Source organism: Aptenodytes patagonicus, chromosome 2 (assembly GCF_965638725.1).
Source record: "Aptenodytes patagonicus chromosome 2, bAptPat1.pri.cur, whole genome shotgun sequence".
Lineage (NCBI taxonomy): Eukaryota > Metazoa > Chordata > Aves > Sphenisciformes > Spheniscidae > Aptenodytes > Aptenodytes patagonicus.
In genome coordinates, this window is record NC_134950.1 from 3885446 (window position 1) to 3909832 (window position 24387).

A 24387-nucleotide genomic window follows, 5' to 3' on the forward strand; every position below is an offset into this window, starting at 1 on the left:
ACACATTCCTGCCTTAGGTAAATGCCTTTTAATTTTTTTTAACGTGTGATGAAATTATTGTATTGATGTATGATGGCGTTGACTTCTGAGAAGACAATTCTAGTGCAGTGCTTATCTGGACTTAGCATTCTGGTTTAACTAATCTGTGTGATATGCTTGTTTCAGCCTAAAAATGTCTGGATTTTGGCAACATTTTAGTACTGCCAGGGGTTCTTCTAGAAACAAGAAAATCGTGTTCCTTTTTACTTTAGCAGCAAGTGACTTTCGTCATACTGGCTTTAAACATAGGAGATTTGTGTTTTCCATGATGCAAAAGTGGGTGATGAGCTCCAAAATAATTTCCTGAACTCCAGCATTTACCTATCCAAGAGCTGGAAAGCCTGCAGTGTCCTCTCATTTGTGCCTCAGAGAACTATTTCTTTCAAGCAAGGAATTTAAAATGCCAGAGGAATATTTTTTAGCATTTTCTGAGAAACACGGTTTTACTAAATTTGTGGAAATCATTAGAAACAGATACAAATGGCTCAGAATAGCAGGAAGGCTTATGAAGGTCAGCAGGAGCTGCAAAGATGACAGCTGCGTGTATCTGACAATGCCCTGAATCCTAGTTCTGTCATAAAATGAAAATCAGAGGTTCTTGTCTCCTTCCTCTGCGCACCATACCATTGTTTTTTCTCTTCCCCTTTCTTGTCCACCTTATCGTAAGGCATTTCTAAATCCAGTTCTTCAAAAGTCACTGTTCTTTGTTCTGGGGTGCTGCAAGGTATTTGGGTCTCCATTGTCATGGAAATCAGGTGCACAACTCTTCAGAGCTGTCATTCTCTGTCCATGATTCTGTTTTACTCCATAAGTCTCATTTGGTCTCTTGAATAAATTGGGACAATTTCTTTTATCTGGTAAAGTGTTAAGGCAACCCCACTGACTTACAAAAAGAAGGCAGGAAAAGAATTTGAGCAATAACGCTCAAAAACGCATCATAAAACTAGACCTAAAACACAGGGGGATGTGTAAAAACAAGGAAAGATGATTTTTCACATTCTGTTCCTCTCTCATTGTCATTCCCACAACATTTTAACCTCCTGTCTTGCTAACCACAGCTCACCCTTCACAATCAGACACATCATGTCATCAGACACATGTTGTATATAGGCAAGAACAACAGAATGTACATAAATCCTACATGCATACATAGATATCTTGAGCTTTCTGCACAGAAATAACTTAGAATGAACGTAGGACCCAATTACAGAATTTTAAAAAATCCAACGGAATAACACTTCTGTAATCAAATTGGCATTTGTTGTTGTAAAAGTCAAATACATTGCTGTCTCATGTGTTATAAATGAGAAAAAAAGATTTTGAGGACCAGATGCTGCCCGTGACTAAATTTTTCTTTTCAAGATGAGGCTGAGAACCTATTACTAACTTGATAACATCTAAACACATGTTGTCTGACTTATTAAAAATGTACAACATCAAATTAAAAAGTTCATGGAGAAGGAAAAGAAATACGGTGACCTCTGTCACCCATGAATTGTCCATGGATTTTAAAAAATGTAGTTGTTTTCTTGAATTTGAGTTACAGAGCAGCAGTATTGTTGAAAAAGAAGCTGAAAGTTTGAGTAAGTGACTGAATCCTCAAGTGACCTTCATCTTCCAGAAAAGCACAGAACATTTGTAAAGATAACGAAATGTTACCTTAATTGCTGTCAACAGACACAGTTTATTCATACAGTTAACCCAAACCACAATTACCAGGCTGTTAAACTGAAAACTGGCACACGTTTGTAACTTCACATGCATGACTACTCCCATTCACTTCAATGAGTGCATTGCCCTGTATAAATTGGTGGAAGCATTTAAGTCTTCTCAGCTTGGACTTAATATGTGAAAAATTCCACACACACACACACACACCCCCGTCTTAATTTTGACTATTTTAAGGATGCTGTGACCTTTCTTTGGTTTGGATATTCTTTATTTTCAAGAAGAAGTCAAGAACCTGTGACCAGAGCTGTTTGTAGCTCGACGTACAGCCGTTTGTAATCAGTGGCGGTCATTCTGCCATCTGCAGTGGGCGTAAGCTGTTCTAATTGGAAGTATAAAAGCAGGGCACTTAACGAGACTTTTCATAAGAGTGCCTCTGGTTTGCAGTCTGTACAGCACAGGATTAAAATTTGTGTGTGTGAGGGAGGGGAACCATGCAACTTGTTTGTAACATCAGAATTAGTCATACTAATATTGATAACCATGCAGTTTGTCGAAGCATCTGTGTTTCAGGCTGTGCTTCAGCTTTGAGACTTGAGATGGGGGAGAGGCTCATGCTTAGGCCGTTCCTCTTGACTGGAGGAGTTCTGTGTTCAAGATGTCATTTTACATCCCAGTTGAGAGCTCTGATCAGCAGCCTAATGCTAGAATTGTGTCTTTTTTTTTTTCTTACTGGCCTGTTTGGAAGGTGTCAAATATAGTGGATGACAGGTCTTCAGAGGTGTCTTCTTTTTTCAGGAAGCAGAACATTTAGGTGGTGATGTTGCACTCACTGTATTATTATTCCTCTGGGCCCAACTGCTTACAATTTCAGCTGAATTAGGCAAATTGGATCCCATCCAGTGTTGTTTGAATTGTGAGGTTAAAGTATTAAACAATCAGGAAACACGAGATTTATGGTTGTCTGCACAGTTGGCAGATGCTCGCTGCATGGGTTTTATGTGCCAGCCTCCAGTTGTGTCTTGTTGTATTGTATACCCAAATCTGAACCAAAGTGAACTCTAACCCCACCCCCAAAACCTTGAACATGAAGTACACAAGATTGCTGAGTAAAAATACCGTGAGTTAATTTTTATCAGTAAGTAACCTTTTTTTTGTTCAGTGGACTGTTTTGTAAATCTCAAAAGAATAAAGATATCTATCTTTCGCATGAATTTTTACCATTTGTCAAGAAAACTTCAGAGGAAACAAGCATAAGGGTACAAAAGGAGAATTAAAAATTGGAGTTTTTTGAGTAACGAAAATTAGATTTCACATTTTTCCTGTACTTTTTGGGAGCATTCCCAGTTGCTTTAAATAAGTGTTGGTGAAATTCACCACAAGTGTCTTCCTTTCCCTCTATTCCAGCGACATGGCTGTTGGGAGGTAGAAATAAAGGGGACAGGCTTCTCTCTCTTCCCTTAATAGCTGAGTGATGAAGGAAAGCCATATCTCACATCAAGATAGAATACAGCTTTTAAAAACATTCATATAATGAGAATCAGACGTAAGCTACTTGAATTGCCTTCCTTTTATTGTGGGACAAGAGCCTGCACACATTTATCCTTGAATAACGTGTTAGCCCCCAGTAATTGGAGATGGTTTATCCCTTGATGAAAAGGGAAAAAGCATCTGTATGAGAGTGGGGGGGGGGAGAACCAGCTCTTAGGCATCAGCTGTTCCATTGTTGCTGTCCTTGTGCTTCAAACAGAAGACTTTTAAAGAAACTTTTGGGGTTTTTTTAGATCCTGAAGAACAAGAAAAGGTCATGTTTATCGGCGTAGAATTTTTCTCTATGCTGCCTCATTTAGCCTGCAGTGTGGAGCTGCCCAGGAGGTGTACATGTATATAATAAAGGAGACCGCAGGACTGGACCACGTTTTGGTTTTGCTTTTTAAAATGAGCCAAAGTTTGTGTAATGCACAAGAGAAGGAATTGCAAGCAGAGAGAGGATGATCTCAAAGTTGGGGCGGGTGAATGATGTTCTGCAAAAATCGAGCTGAATTCTGTGCCACAGGCATTCTGTGTTTCACCAGACAAGTACAATGCAGGTTCATTTTCATACGAGAACTGTTTTTTAAAAAGAAAAGAGGAAAAAAGTAATACTTGTTTTCTTCTAAAAAAAGAAGAAAGAAAATCCTCTAAAGAAAGAGGAGGCAAAGTTTCTTGTGGCAAATGGCACTTTTTTGCTCTGTCTCTGTAGTGTCTGTGAAGACAATATTGACACTTAAAATGTTTTTCCTTAAATGAAAATTCTCTTTTATATTGTGGCAGATAAATGCATCATACAAATTAAATTATTTTTATAACGCTGTCCCCCACCATGTAGGAAATCTCAGGTCCAGGCAATTACTGTAATAACTTAATGATTAAAGTTTTATAAGGCTTAGGTGCATGAGATATAATTTGAAGCGCAGTCTGGGAATTAGACTCTTTAACCTAATTAAATAACAACATCTCTTACAGCCTAATAAAAATAGGAGACCTAAAGCAAATGACTTTGACAGGAGAAGCTTTGAGGAAAATCAAGGACATAGGGAGAAAAGCTGGCATTGTTTGTGATACTGGCAGCCTGTTTAAAACAAAAAATTAAAAAAAAAAAAAGATCTTTTCAGGCAGAGTTAATGGTTGACACATAAACTGTGCCCTGAAGGGAAGTGGTAATAAATGTAAGAATTGCTTTAAAAGATACTTAATTTTTTTTTTTTTTAAATGATAAAAATATAAATCAAACTGAACATCACCTGCCTGCTCCTTACAGCCTGTAAAAGCAATTATAAGTGAGATATCCTTTACAGGGGTCAGTTTCTTGAAATTGCTGAAATGCACAATTCCTCATAAAGTACTCATTTTTTAACTATAAAAGTTGATTTACACTCTCAAAACTATGCTGACATTCTTGTTGTAGATCTTGCTGTTTGTATCGTTGTGTAGCTACTTCGGTATCTCCCAACTGTTCTGTGTCAAATGTCTGCTTTCTGTTAGCAGGGCTGTATGATAGGAATGTAAAACATACTGGTACTCCTAAATACCTCTTAAATAGTCAGCCAAGCTCAGTCCAGAGAAAAATGGCTGCTTTGATTTAAAATTTCCGCCTGTCAACCAGAGTGGTGAAAACAGCGCTTGTGGGCTTTCTTGAAGTCATATGTGAATTACTCTTAATTCAAGATGATAAATTTAAAATGCTCAGGACAGGTTTCCATGTATTGATGTGTGGATATGACTTTGTTAGTAATCTTGAACAAAATATTATTCTGATTACTGTATTAGGTTGTATAGAACATGCATCAGACAAAAAAAAAAAGTTGACTCACGTTGATGCTTGGACTCATTTGTTCTGGAAAAGCAAAATTCTGTGTTGGAGAGAAGTTTAAAATTAGCTGTTAGCAAGGCATGCTTAGTAGGTTGAGTACTATATGGCTCCCAAGAGCATAGTCCTACTTTATCGAGATCTGAGAGGCAGCGGTATATATTGCGGTGACATCTGGAGATCAGCCCACTTGGACAGAAGGGATCATTTTTAGCCATTCTGTCCCTAACAATGCCTCGTCAGAAGTTGATTTCCCCCCCACCCCATCTCTTAATGCCCTTATTATTAACAGAGGAGCTTCCAAAATTAGTTAGAGATGTCAAAGTTCACCTCTAGATAATACAGAGACTATGACCTTGGAAGACGAAGAGGAGGAGCAGCTGAGGGCAGATGGCAAATGAATGTTATCCTGATACTGAATCAGTGCTTTTAACTCCACTAGAAAAGGCCAAAGCCTTAATTTTCCCTAATGTAGACTTATCTTCTATAATAAGTCTAATATTATCAGATGGGTAAATAGGGGTGGAAACACATGTGTTTCCCTCCTGTGCATATTTTTAAAACTACCATTATGATCGTTAAGGTGGCTCCTAAAAATACTGATTGCATTAGAAGCACGCTTTGGGCTTTTGTGCATATGGTACTTCATTCAGAGCAGATGAGGCACAAATCTTTGAGGGTTAATTTTGCATAAGATTTCTGAAGCTGTAGTAATGCGGGTTGGGACCCTACTCTTTCAAGCTGATTATTCTGATTCTGTAGTGAAGAAAAATCAGTGTCCTACAGGAATCTGCTGTTGGTAAATGAGGGTAGACTCCACTGTGAAAAGCTGGAGGAGCCATCTCCTTTTGCAGTTTGATTACAGATATAAGTAGTTTTATAGGGCAACTGTTCCGCATTCAGTTAATGATGTATCTGTCCCAGGGTACGCTACAGCATTTCTGTGATGCATTTAACACTACAAGACAGATTACAGAATATTTGAGATAATTATGTCTGATAGGGTACCACAGAAGAGCTGTGTCATGGATTGTGGTGGACTTGCATGTAGTACCTGCTGCAAGTGTGGAACAGAATGCAGTCTGAACAGGAGTACTCTGAACACGGAGCAACTTTGTTCATTTTGAATGTGAAATTGTGGGGAAAACAAATGTGGTATGTTTCAGTCATTGTCTTGGTCACATAAGTAGTTGTTGAAGATCAGCTTTTATGACAGATACATTCAGGTATTCTGGACTTTGATGTTACAGAAGCTGGAATTTAAGAGTTGGTAAATCACGGGAAAAATTTCACTGGAATTTCATAGGACCAATGTCACCAGAAGTGTTGTGTGTTAGTGTAAAAAAAAGATCCTGATGAGCAGTTTCTGTGGTGGCTGAGAGTGAGCTATTACATATGAAAAACAAACACCAAAATACCTTCAGGTATTAGAAACTTGAATGATTAAAAGCAGGTGCTGGAACACACCTGAGCTGTTAAAAAGGAGAATAAATAAATAATTATTGCAGATACAGGAAGGTTAAGAGGAAGGTTGTGTTTGTTAATATAAATGCCACTAACTAAGCACAAGTACCTAATTTCCGAATATAAAAAACACCAGCTAAAAATACCTGGATAGTACAAATGGATAAGGGGAAAATGGTGTAATGTGAATCTCTGTATTCCATGCTTTGTTAAGCTATTATAATTACGATTCTTATGCTACTTAACTAAATGGAGTACAGAAGACATTTTGTTTCTTTGTTTTCTTATCTAAATATCTTAGGTGTTGTGGTGGTGATTTTTTTTGGTTATGCACTTAACTCTTTAGGGGGTACTTAATCACTGAAGTGCTGTTTAAATGCAGTTTTCAAAGCAATGTCAATTTGAAAAAAAATAAAAAAGGACTAAGTTGTGTAAGTAGGTCATAGACATTGAAAGTAAAGCAAGAGAAATAGATTGCTTATTTTTAAACTGTCCTCCTGAAAAATTAGAGATTATCCCGTGGGAAATTTCTTGGTAACATTAAATGAGCTGGGAAAGCCAGTGTAGTGGCTAATTATTGGTTTCGCCCTTTTTGAGACACCATTTGATAGTACTGTTGCTAAAGAATTTCCACGGTAGTTACGCTTGAAAAGAAAACTCAATAGAAAGTTTGATAATTTTTTAAAATAATTTCTAAGGATATAAACAAAATTAAACCTAAAATATATTTTTAAGACACAGCAAGTAGGTTTTTTTAAATCCCTAAACTCCTGGTAAACATTCGATACGAAGTTCAGAATGATTTTACTCTTGTTCTTAATAAAGAAATTTAAATCCAGCATGGTGTTTTTGTGAACTGCACTGGAAAGATGACTTGTCAGCCTGGGTGAACATTTTTCTGAAATACTGCAGCTGCATAAAAAAATTGTGTGCAGAAAAATGAAGCAGATGGCTTTTGAAAGTAGCAGCTGGTATATAAAATACGAGGCCTGTGATAGATTTCTTCTTAAATCATGTGTGCTAGCATAGGGCTATTCTCTAATTTCTCCATCTTCACAAACATGGGCTTTCCTCTGTCTTCAGTTTTTATTTTAAATTGTACCAGCTGGAATTTGCTAGCCATTTATATAGCTAGGAAAGTGCCCATTATTTCCTAGTAAATTTTGAGAAGTTAGAAGTTACACCATCAGTTATTTGCCCATTCAAGTAAAAAAACCAAATATTTTAAAAGTCTGACATTAGAAATGAAACTGGGCTTTTGTTTACATGCCTGTCTTCCTTGTGGAAAAAGCTTATTAGTTTATGGTTCAGTGTTTACCTCCTTTCTTTTCTTGTGATTTAAGAGCATCTTTGAACTTTTAATGCTTAAAAGACTAGAGACATAAGAGATATTTTTTTTGTTCTGGCTAACCAGTGAAGAATAGTGATGAAAAAAATATTTTAAAATATTGGTGAGAACAGAAGGTAAATAAACAAAAGCTAATTCTTGCTGAATATCAGGACATCAATATGTCAAGAAATACATTGTGGCATGGGATTATGTTGAACTTCAAAATTCTTGTTTATTATAAATACTACTGCCCTTTCTAAGCATGTATTCATTGAACACAGGTGGTCTCTGTTGGGGTGTGTGTGGCAGTTTTGTTTCACTTTTTATTTTATCAGGACATGTAAAAGACTTCTTTTTTCTACCTCCGAGAGGTGCATGTATGCTTGGCATTCATGTTTTCCACATATTGCATCCTTCCTTGTAGCAGACTGTTCGTAGTTGTTGTGACCAAGAAGTTAACTACAAATGTGAAGTGTAGGTCACACTTTGATTCTTATTCGCCAGCCTGTGAACGAGCAAATGCAAGTACAGTTACTTCTTCTAACACTGACATTGTAGTAGTACTCATCCGGAAGCCTGAAGTAGTTTGCATTTCCATTATACCATGTTTAATGGAACTTAAATAGACTAATCCTTTCCCCCTCCAAAGCGTACACCTGCTTGATTGTAAATCTGATTTAAACTTGTTAGAACATTTACAGAAAACAATCCGAGGGAAAAGGTGCTTGAAATCAACACCTCAGTTTGCAGCAAGAAATTATTTTTGTCTCTATCCTCCTTTAAACTGTTTTCCAATAGATTTTTCTCTGCAAGTTCAGATAAGCACATTCTGCTAGAATGCAAAATGGGTAAGTAAGTGGAAGAAAGTGTGTTGCAAGCAACATGAACCTAAGTGATTCACTTAAGACATAATATTTTGGGGGTTTGATTGTTACCAAATAAAAAGTGTGTAGGCTTTTAGCAATATAACACTTGACTTCATAATCCTGGTGTAAATCTAAGTGTTTGCATTGTTAAACTTTATGCATTTTTATTGCTAAAACATTGTGACCGTGAAGTATTTGAGATGATTACAGGCTTCACGTAGTCTTATGACTGCCAGAGCATCTGGTCTCTAGTATGTGGTGTAACTGAAGTAATGCCACACAGGTTTAGCAGGAGTACTTTAAAGGCTTTGTTGGGTTGGTGGAAATCAGTAAGGGTTGCTGCTTTGCTGTTTCTCGTTTGGCCAGTTGTTTTTTTTGGGGTGGCTTTTTCAAAACCAGGTTTCTGTGACAATTCTATAAAATTAGTGTTGTCTTACAAACTAGGTAAAATCAAGTTATATTAAATAGCATCCTACAGTTTTTTCTGATTTAGCCTTTGGAGAGATCCCATTCTGAACAACTAAAATGGGGAGCAGAACAACGGCAGTGGTACTTGATCTGCTTGAAGAGTGTATATATCTTGATGATGTACTCTTCAGCCTTCCTCCAGGCATTGCATAGTGTTAACTGAACTTCCAAGCCATAAGTAAAGGTCTGCGCGTACCACCGAGGAGGGCAGTTCTGCAGGTGTAACATGAGCTCACAGGTAACAGTATCTCCAAAACCCACAGATCAGGAAGAAATTTTTTACGCTGAGGGTGGTGAAACACTGGCACAGGTTGTCCAGAGAGGTGGTGGATGCCCCATCCCTGGAAACGTTCAAGGTCAGGTTGGACGGGGCTCTGAGCAACCTGATCTAGTTGAAGATGTCCCTGCCCACGGCAGGGGGGGTTGGACTAGATGACCTTTAAAGGTCCCTTCCAACCCAAACTATTCCATGATTCTATGAATTCATAGTAAACAGAAAAAACTGGTAGAATTCTTTAAATTTGTCGGTTTCATTTTTGTTTCTTTGTATGTATATAGGCTCTATGCTCTTAAAGATAGGGCCTTTTTTCTCTTAGACAAAAAATATTCTCATTTCTCTCATTTAACTATATTAACAACAATAACAATAAAAGTAATAATTGAGCAAACACAAAAGACTTTCTAGGAAGACTATTCAATTGCCCTGTGGCAGTGCACTTAATTACCATTAAATTATCTTTTGCGTCTCTTCCATTTAATATTTGTTCAGGCTTTTTCCTTAGGAGGTTATGCAGCTCATGCTGAACCTCCTGCAAAATTCTTATCTAATCTTTGCACGAGCATTAGTTCATGCATTGATCTAATGCCATCTCAAAGAGAATAGTCAAGTAAAATTAAAGGTGATAAGAGACGTTCTCATTAGTATTCTGGGAGTAGAAATTGAATCTGCTTTCTTTTTCCCCCCCCCTTAGACTTACTGAAATTTAAAGAAGAATGTGTGCAGACAGGTTTCTGAAAAAAAAGCAAGATAAAATTAATTCCTTCTATCAATTTATTACCTTTGCCATCCATAATAGGACACTGCTCAATCTAATTAGACCACAAGATTATGACCATATGCTTCCTGAAGCTTATAATCTCTTTGTATACCTTCTAAAGTTTAAACACAAAAATAAATAGGTGTATATAACGTATATGCAGTGCTTTATGATAATCAAGTGCAGCTATTAATTTTGATGAGAGGATGTCATGACTGATTTTGTGAACACTGCTATTAGTCACTTGTAGACACTGAAGGAGGGTATTTTTTTCTATGTTTTCATCTCATTTCTTAGGTGGATAAAGGCATTTTTATCCCACTCTTCAGGTTGAATAATGTAGTGAATTTGAAAGACTTGAAACTCCATGTTGCTGTACTGAGGAACTTCAGAAACAACACTCCCACACACGCACACCCCCACACAATAAATCAGCAAGGGAGAGTCTCTGTTGGCTGAAATGTGAGGTGGAAGGAATATATGTAGTTTACTCCACCTTTATGAAATACCTATGTCCATCTCTTCTGGACTGGGATGTGCAAAAAAAAACCCCTTTTTTCTGCTTGTCACACTAACAAAATTATGCACTCAAGTAGGCAACTGTCTGCTTGCAGCATTTTGGTGAAAATGTCTCACTTTTGTCTTACAAATAAGCTGAGAATTTTCACAATACTTTTTTTTTTTTTCCTTCCAAATTGTTGGGATTGGGAGAGTTTTTGAAATTTTCTTAGTCAAGTTCTGGTGCATGTAGTTGCAGAGTAAAACTGGGAAAACATGAGTGGAATTTGTGAAAGCTCACAAGCCGGAGGGCAAGAGGAAAGAAACTCCAAACTTTAAATGTTTGGGTAATGTTGCGTATTTATTTATGGAATAGTAGTTACTTGAGGCTAGCAGCATTTTAAAATATGTTTGCATGAAACTGAAGATGTTCTTAAGCTGTTTAGTTTAACAAATTAAGTACTTCAGTACTGGGATCTACAAGGCAATGAGCTCTGAAAATAAATGAATGCAAATTTGATCATGATATACTAGTAGCCTCAAATTAGCATAGTTTCTGCAATGGAAAGTTTTATATGTCAGGATTGAAAAAACTTTACTACAGTCAGTTCTTGTCGGTGTCTGAACGCCTCAAGGAATAGGTGGATAACAGCTCTGAAATTTCCTGGTGATGTAAAATTATTGAAATGGTTTTAAAAATTGAATGTGTAGTTTAAAAAAAAAATTACTTTAAGTGAACTAGCCAATGGATATTTGATTCGGGTAGACGTAAGGCAGGCTAGCTAATGGATTTCGTGAACAGGTATGTTAGCTTTTTAGGTGAAATAACTTGGCCTACACATGAAGGTGAATTCTCAGAAAAAGGGTAGGAGAATGAAGTGAAAACTTGTAAAGTATGATTCAAGTTCATTAAACCTTCAGTATGGATGATATAAACAAGAAGTAAATTGATTGTAGTTTCTTTTAACTTGATACATTTCTGGAATACGGGCATCTGTATAAGAACTGAACTCACGTAGAATTTGCATTTTCAGTTTGTTTCTTACTTTTCAAATATCCTCATGTAGACTTGGGGACAGAGAGTACTGTTCTGTTGTTTGCCATGATGGGTACTGCAGAGGTCATTTATGGTAGTAACCTGGGAGCCTGAAAATTACATTCCTGATTTAAATGCTCTGAGGTTGGGTCTGACAGTTTTAACGCAGGACAGGTTTCATATCCTTACTGATGAATAGAAGTTCTAATTTAATTTTCTGTTTAACTTATTACGTTGTGCCATTTATGAAGGCATCTAGATGGTAGTTCTGTTTTAAAGTTAAACAAAACCTTGGTTATAGAAGATTTTCTCTTAGAGAAATACTGTACCATTACTAACAGGTGCAGTTCTGCAGTAGAATGAAGAGTAATTGTAAATGGATGCTAGTTGACATAAGATACTACTCAAAATCTCTGCATTTTTTGTCTTGTTTCCAGAAGTGCCCTTTCCAGGGAAACTTCTTCCCATTTTGACATTTGATGATACTGAGCAGTACAGGCTGGTCAGAAATGCCCAAACTTCTGGATTTCCAAATTTCTTGAAAATGCCTCCAGGCGTTGTAATGACTTTGAGTATGTCGTGGTTTCGGCAGGGATAGAGTTAATTTCCTTCCTAGTAGCTGGTACAGTGCTGTGTTTTGGATTTAGGATAAGAACAAAGTTGATAACGCACCGATGGTTTAGTTGTTGCTAGGTAATGCTTACACTAGTCAAGGACTTTTTAGTTTCCCATGCTCTACTGACTGAGAAGGCTGGAGGTGCACAAGAAGCTGGGAGGGGGCACAGCCAAACTGGCCAAAGGAACATTCCACACCATGCGACGTCATGCTCAGTACCTAAACTGGGGGAAAGCTGGCCGGGGGGGCCGCTGCTCGGGGACTGTCTGGGCATCGGTCGGCAGGTGGTGAGCAATTGTACTGTGTATCACTTGCTTTGTGTATTATTATTATTATCGTAGTAGTAGTAGTAGTAGTAGTATCATCATATTATTATTATCATTTTATTTCAATTATTAAACTGTTTTTATCTCAACCCATGAGTTTTTCTCACTTGTGCTCTTCCAATTCTCTCCCCCATCCCACCGGGTGGGGGGAGTGAGCGAGCAGCTGTGTGGTGCTCAGTTGCTGACTGAGGTTAAACCATGACAGAGTACAAGAGAGATCAAGCTTCTGCAGAGAGTCCAGTGAAAGGCCACAAAGATGATGAAAGGTCTGGAGCATCCCTCCTATGAGGAAAGGCTGAGAGAGCTGGGACTGTTCAGCCTAGAGAAGAGAAAGCTTGGGGGGACCTTATCAATGTGTATAAATATCTGAAGGGAGGGAGCAAAGAGGACAGAGCCAGGCTCTTTTCAGTGGTGCCCAGTGACAGGACCAGAGGCAGTGGGCACAAACTGAAACATAGGAGGTTCCCTCTGAACATCAGGAAAAATTTTTTTACTGTGAGGGTGACCAGGCACTGACACGGGTTGCCCAGGGAAGTTGTGGAGTCTCCACCCTTGGAGGTACTCCAAAGCCATCTGGACACGGTCCTGGGCAACCAGCTCTAGGTGGCCCTGCTTGAGCAGAGGGGTTGGCCCAGATGACCTCCAGAGGTTCCTTCTCTGTGTGATTCTGGGTAATTCAGATGGGAAAACTCTTCAGTCACTTCATAACATTAGGCAGTGTTTTATACCTGATGCTGAAGAACAGGACCTTAAATTCCCCCTGCAGAAAATATTTCTGCAATGCCTTCTTTGCCTAGTCTTTCAGATGAACTGAATGTATCTGCCATATCTCATAAATAAATAGATAACATGATATGTACTGTAGATACGCATAATATGTGTGGTCATGTAACTGACAGTTCTCTCTAATTTATACATGGTTGTTTGTAAATGATTTCATAAATTAGAAGATGTTTCATCCATTAGAGCAATGACTGTTTGCTTGGCTAGCACATAGGGACCTTCATGGTTTTGAATGAAAATACAGAATCAAAACATCTTGACTTCCTGGAAGATGCATCTCTCTCTCAGTTTATATCAGTTACAGCCATTGTAATTACCAGATATATAGGGTCTGTGGTTTTGGGGAGCTTTTTTTTAACCTTTAATCAGATAAATCTTTGTCACTGTTACCAGAAAAACTCAAATAGAATGCTGTTTCACATGAGAAGTTTTTTAATTGTAAGCATAATAAAGAAAAAGATAATTGTTAATTCTACATATTTAAATTTGTGTATTACTGCCATGGGAATACAGAATGACTATTTCCATATGTGTATACAAATTGCAAACTACATGATGCTGAAGGACAATTATTTCTTCTCCTGTCTCTCTCCTTAGTATTTGTAGGAGTTGAATTGAGAAGAGTTAAAAGCTTATTGTTTTGTCATGTTGAGTACCTGGATGAGTCCAAATGCAAGAAGCTTCCTCCTGATGTTGCAGCTATTGTCATAATTCACATTCTCACTCTTTCACAGTTTATCGTATTTCTTCTCTCGCATCTTTCAGTAACAAATTAAAATTTTTCATGCACTTCATAACTAGGAAGGTCTCATGTATTTGTTGCTTTGTAGTCTAGGGCTGGATCCAGCTGTCATTGGCGGTGAGGGAATGCTGTGGTACAGGCTTATGTGTTACTGGGAGGATGCTGACTGGAGAGGACCTCCAGCTGTTGAATCTGCTGCTGTACTTCCTTATCTTTTAAATTGTGTATTTCATAGCAGTAGCAGTTTGAAATAGTTTTTTCTTAAAACTTGTCATCACTCAAGAAAACATTTTGTGAAGTGTATTTCTTTCATAATGTGTAATCTTATCTTTGAGTCGTGGAGTTTTGTGATATTTCAGGACTTTCTGCAACTTCAGGATCTTAGGCTTTAGGATCTCAATAGCAAGTTTATGATTTCATAAGATAGAGGATAACATGAGCCATTAAAGAAAAGTTGTACTTTGGTAGAGATACGTTAGTGGTAAAAAACGGCTGTTGCACAGAAGACAGGATTTGCAGAGTTAAGTTCTTCAGCACTAGTTCTGTTCTCCCGTATTGTCTTTTTTTGGTAATAACTGTACAAATTACTTACTCTGATATGGTGAAAGTGTTACCTAAAAAGTAGGCTTGCTGCCTACATCGATGTTAGTAAATAAAACAAGTCCAGGACACGTGATGAAGCTTTGACCCACCGTAGTCCATCTTGTTGAATACTTAGCATGCTCTGCGGTACAGCTTTTGCATATGCCACTTTACCACTCTTCTAGACTGTGCCCAAGCACCGCTGGGGCTTGTTGCATGCCAGCAGTGGTCCAAATACGCTGTTTTGGCCCAACCGTCCTCTTCGGGGGGGATGACCATTTGGCCGTAGCATTTGGCCTCAAGGTCAGAGCACACTCCTTGGCCTGTTTTATTTCCTATTGTAGGTGGTAACCATCTAGTTACACTCTTGTTTCTTCTTCTTGCTACTTCAAACATTATTTTAAGTCAGCGTGTAGTACGATTTTCACATACTATTCTCTTTACTTACTGCTATTTTTATTTTCATAGTAATGCATGGACTTTTGTCTGGTTTATGTGCATGATTAGATGCACCTACAAAATTAAAAACTGTTGACCAAGATGGTTCAAGAATACAGCATACATTCACATATCTTGAATGCAGGTGCGACCATCTGCTCAGCCTCCTGTGAAGATTTTGATTATATTTAATAAAACATAGGTAATATTGATGTAGATAAGGAAATTTTTTTTGCCAAGTTCATTGCAGTTGAAATGGGTTTCTTACAAAAGTGGAGCTCGTTTGTGGAGAATATGAACATACCTTCTTTTCTCTCTTCATACACTGAAAATAGTCATTCCAAAAAACTAAACTTAAGACGTATTTATTCTGTAGTTATTTGGGCAGTATTTTAGTCTGTATCGGCACTGAACTGATCTTTCTGTGATGCGTACCTACTTCTTTTGCTGTAGGTGAAAAATGACTATATGTTAGAAATAGCAGATCAAGTGGACCAGGAAATTGCTTTGAAACTAGGTTGCCTTGAAATCCGGTAAGCTGATAATTTCATTTATTATTCAACATGTTTCTGACAGAATATATACATTAATTTTGAAATTGCTTATAGTTCATTGATTTCTGACCAGTATAGCTGAATAAAACATTGTAAGACTTTTTTGCCATGAAGTAGTTTGAAGAAAAACTGAGTAGACTGTATTGTAACCAATTTCTACTGATTTTTAAATTAACATTAGTTTTAAAGTTTTAATTAATTACATCTTGATACTGCCTTTTGGGTGAATTCTTCGTCTGAATAATTCAAAGGCCTCTAGAGTACAGCGAAGTATACTTAAAAAAACTAATGCATCTGTGGTGTTATTTAGCAAATAGTCTAGTCATTGTGCATATATAAATCCTTCAGCTAAAGAATGTAATTAAAGATAAATGCTACTACCTTCCCTCTCTGCATTTACTCAATTTTTAATGTGCTATTTTCAAATGATTAAATCTTAAGGATTCTTTTGGGTGGTTTTGGTGTTCTTGTCAAATGAATAGACAGCTGGAAAATAAAGATAAATTTATCAGATTAAGAGATCCTTGAGAGAGCTCCCAGCACAGCTTTTGAAATGCATGTTTTGGTTTTTGCTAATTTATGGAGAATTTCCAGCCTGAAACATTTGCTTTAGTTACGCTATTGTCTCGCACAGGGAGATTAGGGAAGAAGTAAAATTGATAAGAAATTAATGGCAAATGTAAACTAGTTAGCAGAGAATAAAAGTGTCCTTTGAACAGTACTTTCCAAAATAAAACAAAATTTAGGCTTATGAAATTGCCTAGGTATCGTAGGAGAACCTGATGTCTTTGCTGCAAGTTTTGCCAGTAGCCCCAGAGAAAAGAATTCTTTGTGTAACTGCAAACTCCTTACACACTTAGGAAATTGTTGGTGCCTTATTTCAAAACATGTAATGAGTGTAATAATCCATGATTATTTTGTCAGTCAGGTCCTGCTTTGCATGGTTCTCATGCTGTGGCTCTTCAGAGCATTTTCATGAGATATTTCTAGTACTAAGACTGTCTTACCGTAAGCATTACTAGTCCACTTTCTCAGTGAAAACAATGATCCCAGCCCTCTCCCAACAACAGCTACTCGTTCGTGATTTATTTATCAATTTATTTTTTTATGTGAACATGTCTGGATTGAAACGTTTTCATCTGCTTCCTCTGGTTCTCCCTGTTGCATGCACAGACACGAGTGCTGTTACAAAGGAGGGAGATACTGTTGGAGGTAGAAAGGAGCTGCTGAAGGGCAGGTTAGATAACTTCTTTGGTAGCAATGTAGTTAAGCTGGTTTAAAGTGGTCCTAAAATGCAGTACTGCTATAGTCCTGTGTAATGCTCCATACATAACGTTCCATACATGAAATTATTTTGTAAAATAAAAATCTGATCTATTGGGGTAGGAGAATAATGTACTAATATTTATATTTGAATTCATTCTGCCATGTTTTCTAATGGTAAGTCTCTGAAAGATTTGACTACATTGATGTTGTAGTTTTAGGCTGGATCATCCAATAATTGTCACTTTCAAATATTTTTCCTGACTTCAGGAGATCCTACGGAGAGATGAGAGGCAATGCATTAGAAAAGAAGTCCAACTATGAAGTGTTAGAGTAAGTATTGTGTTCTAGCTTGAGGTTTGAACTGTTTCTTAATCAGGAACATAAAATTTGGTTCAATAACCGAACGTTTCTGTTGTAATTTTTTATTCCACGAAGTTTGTTGAGATCTTTGAGTGCTTTAATATAAGAAACGGATGATGAAACCTATCAAGGTATAAGAAGTAGGAAGAGCACCTTTAACTCTGGTCCAGGGAAACAGGGATGCAGGTGTTCAGACTTGATCATGAGGCTTATTATGATTTTTTGCAATTTTGCTAATGTTTATGGGTTCATCAAGTCTAGTTCTAAGGTGATTTTGTTTCTAAATGGTTTTCTGTGCATAGTTGCGTTCTTCAGTTGTGACTCATCTGTGGTAAAGTTTGAGTTACTTGAAAATGTTTGCGTTATTGTTTTTTCTTCTGTTTGCTCAGTATGTGGATTTCCTGAATTGTGACCTTGCAATTAGCAAGTTTATTATTTATCTATGTATCACAAATTTTAAGAAGACTGAGAAGCATCATTATACTGAAAGTATTTTGGTTACTTAATCGTGTTGTACAGTAGATGGCTTCAGTCCAAACAATCCAAAGTCCTTTAGAAGCTTCAGGGCTTGAAAGCTGGTTTTATTTGTATTAATTTAGTGAAACAATGTTTCATACATACGTACACCAATGACCTGCTCTTCACTACTGATTATCTTTGTGAAAAGGTGCTGTACAGTTTAACATAAAATTGGGATAAAAGGTTGGCGTAGAGTGAAGTCTGTTTTTTATTTTATTTTTAATAAAACACGTGTGCTAACTTTTAGAGATGTGAAATTAGAGAATTTGGAGGTGGAAGATGAAATTTTTCATCACAATAAGTTCACAAGGATTTTTGAGGAAACTATATGATTTTAATAGGTAAAGATAACTTTAATGAATTGCCTGCTTATTTATATAGTGCCTGCTATTTATATAGTGCTCTTCTATATGTGCAGAATTTGTAAAGCTTTGGTTTTGTCTGAATTACGCTTTTTTTGAAGGACTTTAGTTTTCTGTCAGTAGCCACTAGTAGAAATATCCTGGTTGAGGAAATGCATAACAAAATGAGAAAGGACTAATAAAGATGAACAGGATGAGCAGATAGACAGGGCTAAAAGGTGACACAAAAAAGATTTGAAAGTACTGTGACCTGGAGCAATTCAGATCCCATGTCATCCTCTTTGGGAAAAGGGAGCTTTTGAGTTACAGTGGTTGCAGTTTACATATGTTCCAGCAAGAACTTGAGAAAGGTATTTTTAAGTCAGCAACTCATAAGCTACAAACGTCAGTAATTAGGTTAACAACATTGGAAACAATGAGACAAAGGAAACAAGGGTCAAAACAGATGACACATAGTATTAATTAATAATTGTAACAGGTGAGAGTTCCTGGAGGACTCAGTATGGGGCTGCTTCCAGTTTAACAGTGACTTGTTTCTTTCAGTGCATGTTTTTTCCAAGCAGTAACTGTTTTGGTAGGAAATAACTTAATTGCTGCTGTGAAAGACAAAGTGAAGCAAAACCCTGATACGCAAAATCCAACAGCTTAATGCCATGCAAAATTGGAAATGTAGATTTTTTTTTTTTTTTTTTGAGAAGCAAAATGTGTTTTGTATGGGATTTAGCTGGGAGATATGAAGGATAAAAGCACCTTAAAGTGGCTATAGATAATTATAAGCTAGTAAGAGTCTGCAAGAAGTGCCAGCGATCCCCAAAATGTACTCATTCAATCTTACCACCTTCATAGCCTATAAAGGTTTATCTACACAAGTAATATTTATTTCTTAAGTGAGGCTTTTTGTTTGTTTTGGGGGGGGGGTTGCTAGTTTTAGTACATCATGAGGCACGTAACCAGCTGAGTGCAATTTTTAAATGGCACTTTTTTGCATTTGGTGTGATTGCTTCTTGCCTGTCTTTGTCAGATGTCTATTTGATGTATATTCGTCTTTGATCAGATTTTTCATACAAGAGCAAATCTGGATGGGAAATGGTAGATAGAATCAAACTGTTAAGTAGCCTTTAATAGTTGGGCCTTCATGTAATGAAAGAAGAATTTTTTCATAATAAATGTGAAGCCTGTTAGCATGGAACAGGGATAATTACAAGTACAAAAATGGGAGCTATATGAAGGAACAGCTGCAGCTACAATTTTGTAAAAAGCATGTTAAAGTCTATTATGTTAATCTAACATTACTTTTTTGTTGTAACTTCAATTGAGATGAAAAACAGAAATAAAGATATATGTTGCCTAAAGCTGCTTATCATTATATGACAAGTGGTATCATCTATCTGTAGTTGGTATTTTATTAATCCTGTTGAAGTTTATACATAAAAAAAATAAATTTACATTTAAGCCCACAAGAAGATGGAGTAGATGAGGTTAAATACAAAGCCTAGCAGAACTGTATGAACCAGGATCTCGCTACTAATTATCTCTTACTGGCAATCAGAAAACAGATGTCTGAGTTCTTCATCTGGAGGACTGAGTTGGTGTGTATCCCAAGTTGGCCGTTTTACCCCCCCGCAGTGCAGCTGAGGAGGGAAGGGAAGGAGTTTGTAGGGTTGTGTGTTTAAAACTGTTTGTATGTTCCAATTTCCAATGCTTATTCTCTTATTTATAGGTACCCAGAGTTTGTTATTGACCATGGCATTAAATCTGTATGCTTCTTATGTTAAATTCTCCTCCAGTAAATAAATTTGCTGTCTCAGTTAAACGCAGGATATGCTTTATTAACAAATTTTATTAAGAGTTGTGTTTTGTTGTACTCTGCATAAGAATTTCTTCTGAATTTGTTACATACAGACCTGTACAAAAGGCTACTCTACAACTCTTAATAACAAATTGAATCAGATTGTCGCAGCCACGTGCTGCAGTACTGTTAAAATGAGTATTACTGGAGTGATGTAGGGTGCTTCATTTTTGAAAACACCATTTCTCTCTCAAATGCTTAATGCTAAACTAATATATTCCTTGTCAAAATGTCTTTGCATGTTATTTAGATGGTAATAGTGTGTTAGATTTATTTAACTGTGTGGGATGATAAACTGCATATAATTTGCATTTGAGTAGAAATGTATGAAAGGAATTAACATTTATGAAAGTTTTATAATCTTTCAGCTTACTGTCATTGCACAGATGCCAGTGTTCGCTGCTGCACATGAATGTTCTGCTCCTCTTAGTTGAGGGTCTTTTTAGTATGTTTTGTGAAATTGTATACTGCTTGTCTTTAGAGAGCTTTAAAAATACCCTGTTTTATTATTTTGAGTAAGCTTTTCATATTAACTTTAATGTTGGCTTTCTTCTTGCGCCATTAGGTAGCAGTAAATATGTACTATGTATCTCAGGCTCACTAACAGCTTTTCTTTTCTTTGCCAAATGTAAGAATTCCAGATGTATTTCTGTTTATGTTCAAAGCATGCAGTCATGGAAAGCTTTCTTTCATACTTATTTCAGAAGCAGATAAGGGTGTTCGTTTAAAAGAGATTGTAACCTCTTAAATTTAAAGGAAAAAGATCAGTAGCGCCTTCGAGAGGCAAGGATATAAGTCCTGTTCCTATTTACATTTTTCTTTTAGTTTTTCCTTTTCCATGTAAATTTGCTGCTAATACTATACAACTAGTTCACAGTTGTTCAACATTTGATATACTTGGTTGTATAATGGTCTCCTTCTGCACTAACTTATCTCTGGCAACTTCTCAGGCATCTTTCTTGAAGCTAATGTTTCGTTGTAGTGATACATACACACATCAGACATAAGCTAGGTGCAGCACATCTGAGCCACAAAAATATTTAATCCTTATGGCTCTGGGTTTCAAACTAGGGCTGCAGCCCTATTTCTAAGTGTGAAAGTGAGCTTGATGTAATTCAGTTTGCAAAATCTGAGCTCTGACAGATTTAGGATCTTGATTTACAGATTCAAAAAGTGAGATTGCTCACAATAAAAAGCTGGGAATTTTCATGTTAAATGCTCAATATGGGGGAAAAGTGACCGTAGAAATTAAAAAAAACTTTAATTATAGTGCTGCACAGGGTAAAACAGTAGTGGAACAGCAGTCAACATGCTTACTGAGGTGGTATTATGAGAAGTCCTTTATATTGTATCCCCTGTTCAATTCTATTAGATGTTTATTAGAATTTGCCATTTTCATGTTGTTCCCTTCTCACCTGACTATGTGCTTTAAGAATATTTTTTCAATATTCTTTAAATTATTAAAACATGTACAAAGAACAGTTTTTATTCTCAAAAATTCTCTGTGCCCAAGCCAACATTTCAAATAATACACTTTCCACACCAGGTACCTGTTGTAAATGCGATATCCTTTTGAGTTTAAACTAGAAGATACTGCTATCCCACACTTGCTGTGGAGTGGCTGTGGTTAGCATTTTAATGGTAGTGTGTTTGTTACTCTGAGATTGTCAAGGACCTCACTATGAAAATCATTTACTATATTGCATGTGGTAGTTAGAAAACTAAACAAAACAAAACCAAACCCAAAACACCACCCTGAAAAAGAGCAGTATAATATTGAGCAATGTTTTTTATATTAATGCTGTGTGTATTTTTGTTTCAGGAAAGATGTTGGTTTAAGACGTTTTTTTCCGAAGAGTTTACTAGATTCAGTGAAGGTAATTATAGTTCCAGCCAATTGTATACTCCTTAAAAAAAAAAAAAAAGTCAGAAATCTGAAAATTGCATTATCATTTTCACCGTATAGTTGTAAAGGAATTCCTGTGCAGTTGTTCTGTCTTGGTGAAAAAATATGAAAGCTGTCTTATCAAATTGGTAGGATATAAATCCCCATAGCACAGGTGTGCAACTGGCAGAACTAAGATAGTAGTGATTTACGTGGCCTTGCTGAGCTACTGTGAGAGGTGCACCTCTACTTCTCAAACTTTGTGGCCAAAAGTTCAGAATGAGTCCTCAGATCTTCTAGTATCAAATAACTTTTTTTTTTTCCCCCTTAAAAGAGAAATGAGAAAGAGGAAGGGGACATGTAAGAAAACAGCGTATTTTTAGTGGCAGCTCAATAAACCAAATTCTGCCTTCCTTGCTCAAGACTCTATCAGACTCATTCAAGGAAGATTTCCAGTAATTTCCCCTTACGTTAATCCTAGTTAAGAGTATAAACGTTAGTCGAATCTCGCTTCCATTGAAGTCCATATGTTCTCAGAGTAAAAAAATGCAAATTTTTCTCAACATGTTTTGAAAAGGGGGATTAAGAATGGTAACCAAGTATTTTTACAGCTATAGCCCTCTTGATATGAATGTTTTGGTAAAATATCTCTTACCATTCATATGTGAAAGTATAAATCATAAATTGGTATTTTAGAGCTGGTTTTGGTAAGCAGTGGTGATGGTTTTACAGAAATAATAGAATTCAACTTCAGATTTAGAAAGTTTCTACATTGTGATTTAGGTGGATAAACAGAAAATGTCTGTCATGAAGAGGTTTTGTTTCAAAAGACTTTTGAAAATCAGAAGCTAATGAAGTCAAGTGGATTTAAGTAATCCCTCTGCATTTTAATTTAAGCAATTATCTGAAACTCTATTCTCTGCTAAAGGGAGAAATTGTGGTGAAAGGCTCCAGACGTAAAAGAATGAATAACTATCTCAAAAATGATATTACCGAGCCAGAAAACTGACCAACAAAGAAAACTGCTCTTTAGAAATCATGAAATGGAGAGAATAGCAGAAAGAAGTAGCAAGAATTGCCAGAAGGTGAAGCTGAGTAGAACCTTACAAAGACATGAAAAAAATGTTGGACATACGAAGAGGAAAAACAAGGGAAGGAAAAATGGGTCTGCTTTTTAATGAAAATGAAATCCCTATTAAAAATAATCTAGGAGTGATTCAAATGATTAAATAACTTTCACTTTGTGAAAACCAGTGATTTTGAACTGGCAGGCAAAGGAGGGCACCTGATGGCCATGAAGTATAAAATTAATTATTTCTCTCTGTTAGTGAGGTAGAGCTTAGAGTGTAGTGCAGTGGTAATCAAATTTGTTGATGTTAAACATTTAGGAGATGCCAGCTATACAGAGAATATCGCTCCATATATAGGAAGACCAGAAGGCTGGAAAAATGAAAATAAAAATATTTAATGGTGCAAAGTATGAGGTGATATACAGGGGTTTAAAACCAGAAAGTTCAGCTTTATTTGGGGAGGTCATTAAATAAATTTTTAAACAGTCAGGAGTTTAAAGACATCTATATATTAGCTGATCACAGAGTGTCTGTAAGACACAATGTTGTAAAGGAAAGCAAGTTCTGTCCCAGGGGGTGTCTAGGGAGGTTTCTCCAGGAGGAAACATTAAAGTCATTGGACAATGCACTATATCTCATATATGCTGCAAATAGTTCTGTCTAGCCATGTTCAAGAAAGAATAAGTCAGCCTAATTCAAGTACAGAGGAAAACTTAGTGAGTCAACAGGCCTTCCATTCTCATTACTTCACTAGAGAAGAATAAGAAACCTTCCTATGTTTAGCTTAGTAAATTAGTAAATGGCGCCTCTTAAGATGCCATGACTGCTAAGCCATGCTCTCTGTATGTAGGTATATCAAGTACGCAAACACCACGGGGGGAAAAATCTACTTATACTAAACCAACAGTTGGGGGGCGGGGAGGATGCGGGGAAATGGATGTAAGCCAGATTGTGTTTAGTTTGCAAATTAGGAGTCTTACTCGTCACTCCAGAGCATGTCTTGAGCAAAAGTGGAGAAAAAAAAATGTTCTTAGGAAAACATTTTAAGAGCAAATTTTCAGTGCATTTCCCTTGAAGTTGTCATTTACAGATATTTCTCATAAATGGCTCTCTTCTGTTATGGAAGAGGTGTGTTATTTCTAACTGACTTTCTATGTTTACACCATATTAATGATCTCAAAGTTAAAGTGAAGAGTCAGTCTTCTTTGTAGACTTAGAGCCAGATAACATATGCCATGATGCATGGAAGTCAAGATGTTGCTGAAACAGGCCAGAAGAAC

The 24387-nt window shown here is 36.7% G+C and overlaps 1 protein-coding gene across 12 annotated transcripts in view; it reads left to right on the top strand.

Moving 5' to 3' along the window:
- Positions 1-24387, top strand: part of PTK2 (protein tyrosine kinase 2) — a 226338-nt gene that overhangs the window by 112170 nt on the left and 89781 nt on the right. For all 12 annotated transcript variants that reach the window (XM_076329035.1, XM_076329036.1, XM_076329037.1 and 9 more), the window contains 3 exons: positions 15696-15775; positions 17330-17392; positions 21975-22029. In XM_076329035.1, coding sequence (XP_076185150.1) covers positions 15696-15775; positions 17330-17392; positions 21975-22029 — 198 coding nt within the window. The remainder of the gene's footprint in view (positions 1-15695; positions 15776-17329; positions 17393-21974; positions 22030-24387) is intronic.